Genomic DNA, 4,632 nt, shown 5'->3' with positions numbered 1-4,632 from the left:
CCAAATTTCCCTAGCTGGCATTGGGGAATCTGGGATTTGTAATCATCATCATCACCATCATCATCATCATCATCAACAACAACAACAACCTTGTCAATTACTGGAACAGGCATATGTCTCTTCTTTCATGCCCTAATGTCTTCTAGGGAGTGTGAGAGCCTGCTTGCCATGTTTCCCATCTCCAGGCCAATTTAATATAAATAAACTATGTATTGATGCACTTCTCTATGCAATACATAATCTGTGTATTAGGGAAGGGTTGACACTCCTGCAGAGTTTGTTTTGTTTTCTATGTCCTGTTCATAAGATTTCAGAAGGCTACTTCTGCTGGTTGTTTGTGGGACTCCATTGTGGCAGCGTAAGGAAATTGAGAGAAAGAAGACAGGTAGAAGCAGGGAAAGGCGGACAAAGAAAGTGTGATGGCAAGTATCTGTTGCCATCTCAGAAGACGGAAAGGCACAGGACCTCAATGTTAGGGAACGAAAGAAGACAGTTCCCTCTGCTTTTCCCTGCTTCCTCTCCCTCATATGATGAGGTCCTAAGTCTATCTTTGAACACTTTAAAAAGGCTTGTAAACAGGTAGATTGTGTGCTTCCTTAGTGGATGATTTACAAGCAATCCTTTGTGCGCAGACTGCAAACAAGAGCTTTATTTTTCATCCTCCAACCCTGTGTGGGAGTCTCTTTGTCTTGCATAAGCAACTTTGACAACCTCACAACCTCTGAGGATGCTTGCCATAGATGCAGGTGAAAAGTCAGGAGAGATTGCTTCTAGAACATGGCCATATAGCCTGAAAAACCTACAACAACCCAGTGATTCCAGCCATGAAAGCCTTCAACAATAATTGTGGATTATCTGCTTTGATAATCTGAATTATATGGCAGTGTAGAAGGGGTCTGTGTGTCCCAGAAAACCCCATGAAATTCTCAGTCCACATTATAGTTCTCACTTTGATTAAAGCACTTTGATACTTCTTCAACTGTCATGGCTTCATCCAGTGGAATCCTGGGATTTGTAGTTTAGTGATGCATTAGGGATTTCTGGAAGTGTATTCTAAAATTTCATGAAACTAGCAATCACAGGATTTCAAATGCTAAGCCATGGTCATTAAAGTGAAATCATGTTGTGCAAAAGGGCTGTTGGATGCATCTGAAGGTGAATGCTTCCTTTGAAAGTGTTTTCTGAAATTAGAGGGAAGGCAATTAATGCATGGATCACTGTGGCCAAATCTGCCTTCTTAGAAAATTGTGCCAAGACACTCCTAGCCACATCAGTCATCAAATCTTCGAGAACCATTGCTGGGTCCAAGAGCACTATCACGCTGCAAACCTGGTCTTTTGAAGGTATCAGAGGCCCTTTCTAAACTGCCATATAACTATGTTCAGTGTAGGCTCATGTAGTGCAGATTAAACTGCATTGAGCTTGATTATATTAGTATACACTGTTATATAATCCAGTTCAATGCAGTTAATCTGCATTCTGAAACCACATTATAGATCCAGCCAGAAATACAAGGCAACTGTTTTTTTTTCTTTGTTCCTTTCTGTCTTCTGTCATTCTCTCTCCCATGACTTGCAACATTACAGATAGTTTAGGATAACAGTTATGCCCATCTAATGAGAAACCTAGTCTCTGATTAGATTTTAGAAAATAAATAAAATCTGCAACAGAGGCAGACACTTAAAGATAGCCTGATTAAAGTCCGTTTTTATTGTTGTTTTTAGCAAAGCAATATGAGCAATGTCAAAGTAGTCATTTTGATTGTGGTTGCTTTCTAATTGTCTTTTAGCTTTTGAGAATGCTCACACCTTTCATCTGTATTTAATCTCACAAAACTATATAGTGTGTGCAGTTAGTTTTAGAAAGAATGACTACAGTAATGACTATACTGGTAATAAACTATTCATAACTGATCAGTGGCAGAATAATACTTTGGCACCTAGAGCATCATCTTACCCAAAATCTGGAAAAGTAACTTTTTAGATTACATCTCTTAGAATTTAGCAGTGATGGGCATACTGGCTGGGGAGGTCACTTCATTGTCATCCTCCAAAACATGTGGTCTTATCCTTGCTCAGTTTTAGATAATTTCTACATATTATTATATTTATTCTTCTTAAAAGTAAATGTGAAAGATTTGTAAAGTAGTACATCATTCTACTATAACAGTGGTTCCCATGCTTTTTTTTGACCAGGGACCACTTGACCAGGAACCACTTGACCAGGGACCACCTTGACCAGGGACCACTATCCAACATTAGTACCAAAATGGTTACGAATCAGTTTTTGGTCAACTTTATATTCAATTTGGTTATTTGGGGTGCCGATTTAGACAATTGCATTGGATAGACCACATCAGCTCTAGTTTCTGTTTACCAAATATATGCCACCCAGCAGTCGCCATCTGTTCACCCTCAAAAACCATATTTAATAAGCCTCACACTATAAGAGGGTTTTGCAAGACCAGTTGCTTTCGTTGCAAGAGTATAGTAACAGTGAGGCTGTTGACCATATTTTAGTTCTTGCGGACCACCGGTGGTCCAGGACCACAAGTTGGGAACTATACTATAATGATTGGATGGCCCTGTCATGCCCTGAAAAAGATTAACAATTGACCTTTCATAGGAGCTTAGGTGAATGAAGCAGTCTAGAAATAATCATTAGTAACATGAACTGCAATACTTTTATTCTGGAGCTGGAAATGCTAGCCAATATTTGTAGTTCAGAGAATTTTTCAACTTACTTCTGGGTCCCAAGATACTCTGAAATTTGATTTTTTCTTGGTTGCCTGATGTTCACTCTCTTTTACTTTACATTCCAGAGCTCTCGCATGGAACTCATGAATAGGTACTGCAGTCCTCCACCTATGCCAGCATCCAACACAGATATACACATAAGGAGTGACACTGCTCTTGATGGAATCAAATAACAAAGTAAGTAGAAATGGGACTGGTGCATCAAGTCTTGAGTCCCAGTAGGCTATGACCTCAACAATTCTAATTGGAAAAACTAATAAAAGGTACAGAATGGTGATGGCCGTGATGGTGACATCAAGCTTCTCAGAATGTCTCAACTTTGCTTTTCTCTGCATTCGTATAAAAAGGGGCAGAGTACAAAAGACCAGGATGGGGAAGAAAATCAACAGATTAACAATAATTTTAAATATAACTGCACCTTCACAAAGGGGGTCATTTTGATCATGAGATACTAGGAATCTTGGTAAGCATGACATATATACCGCAAGTGACACTACGCAGGACAAGACCCACAAAATGGTGCACACAATTCCTGAGATATGCTTCGGTCGGTGAGGATAGTAATAGACTGGCTTAAAGACCATGAGGAACCTTTCAGTCCCCATAACAGTTAAAAAATAGATGCTAGCGTTGTAGCTTATTAAATAAAGATTTTCCATTACACGTGAAAAATACAAATCCACATAAATTGTTGTCATAAATAAAATGAAAACCATAAGGTAGTAGATGACCACAATGAGATCAGCAATGACCAAATTGAAGGAATAAATTGTGAACCTAGTTGTCTTTGTCTTGGCGCAGAGAATCCAGAAGGCAATTACATTTCCAAAGCACCCCCAAATGCAAGTTGGGATAGATATGAAGACAACTGTTTCTAGGAAATAGGTTTTCTTTGATCCCAGGAAAAAGCCTCTCTTCGGCCAAGTCTCGAGTTGTGTGAAATTTTTTTTAATCAGAGCAGCGGTCTCAGAAAACGAAGCAGGTGAGTCTGTCATCATGTCACTGTCCAATTGTTCTTCTCAATCTGCCAAAAATCAAACATAATGTATTACTGTTAAAACATCGTAATGTGGAATTAAGACAGAAAACCCAGGACAACCTGTCAGGCAAAGACATTTGTGTCATAACATTCCACTCTCATTTGCTGTTTAGGAAAAAATGACTGTCTCTCTAGAACAGGTGTGGGCAAACTTTCTAACTTGGGGCCACATGGTGGGCCAGAGCAGGGTGGGTGGGAGGGGGTTCTCTCCAAGTCCCCTTCCTGCCCTTTCCTCTTCTCTTTTGGAGGCAGAAAGTGAAGGAAAGACGGGAAACGTTTGGATCCCAAAAGGGTTAGTCTTTGTTAGGATGAGATGGTGGATGGGAGAGAAAAAGGATGTCCATTAGACACAATATTGCCTACTGATATATAATCCTAGAGCTAGAAGAGACTCCCAAGGGCCATCCAGTCCAACCCCCTCCCATGCAGGAAGGCACAATCAAAGCATCCGCAATAGACAGCCTCTGCGAAAAAGCTTCCAGAGAAGGAGACTTCACCACACTCCCAGACAGCCTATGCCACTCTCCAACAGCTCTTACTCTCAGAAAGTTCTTCCTAATCTTTTCAGTTGAATCTCTTTCCCTGTCATTTGAAACCATTGCTCCCTTGTGCCCTGGTCTCTAGAGCAGCAGAAAGTCAGTTTTCCCTCTCCCTCCTCAATGGGACATCCTTTCAAATCTTATTATTATTATCTTATTTATTTATCGTGTCAGGGGCAACCAGACAGTTGTATTACATTTTTAACAAAACAAACAAACAAATAGACAAAACACAAAGTTTGCAAGCTTGGTAATTGATTAAATGTCCTTTGACCAGTATCTGGCCACTTGGAGTGCC

At 40.0% G+C, this 4,632-nt stretch overlaps 1 protein-coding gene across 1 annotated transcript; it reads right to left on the bottom strand.

Annotated features, from left to right (window-relative positions):
* Positions 1–2,734: 2,734 nt before the first annotated feature.
* On the bottom strand, positions 2,735–3,754 carry LOC132775470 (proto-oncogene Mas-like). Its single transcript, XM_060776229.2, has one exon. It carries the CDS (start codon positions 3,752–3,754, stop codon positions 2,735–2,737), a length of 1,020 nt encoding a protein of 339 aa, XP_060632212.2.
* Positions 3,755–4,632: the final 878 nt, after the last annotated feature.

The sequence above is a fragment of the Anolis sagrei genome, chromosome 1 (genome assembly GCF_037176765.1).
Source record: "Anolis sagrei isolate rAnoSag1 chromosome 1, rAnoSag1.mat, whole genome shotgun sequence".
Classification (NCBI taxonomy): domain Eukaryota; kingdom Metazoa; phylum Chordata; class Lepidosauria; order Squamata; family Dactyloidae; genus Anolis; species Anolis sagrei.
This window is presented reverse-complemented; position numbering and strand designations above follow the sequence as displayed.

Excerpts from the sequence above, each read along its gene's own strand:
- LOC132775470 (XM_060776229.2), bottom strand. The coding sequence starts at position 3,754 with ATGATGACAGACTCACCTGCTTCGTTTTCTGAGACCGCTGCTCTGATT.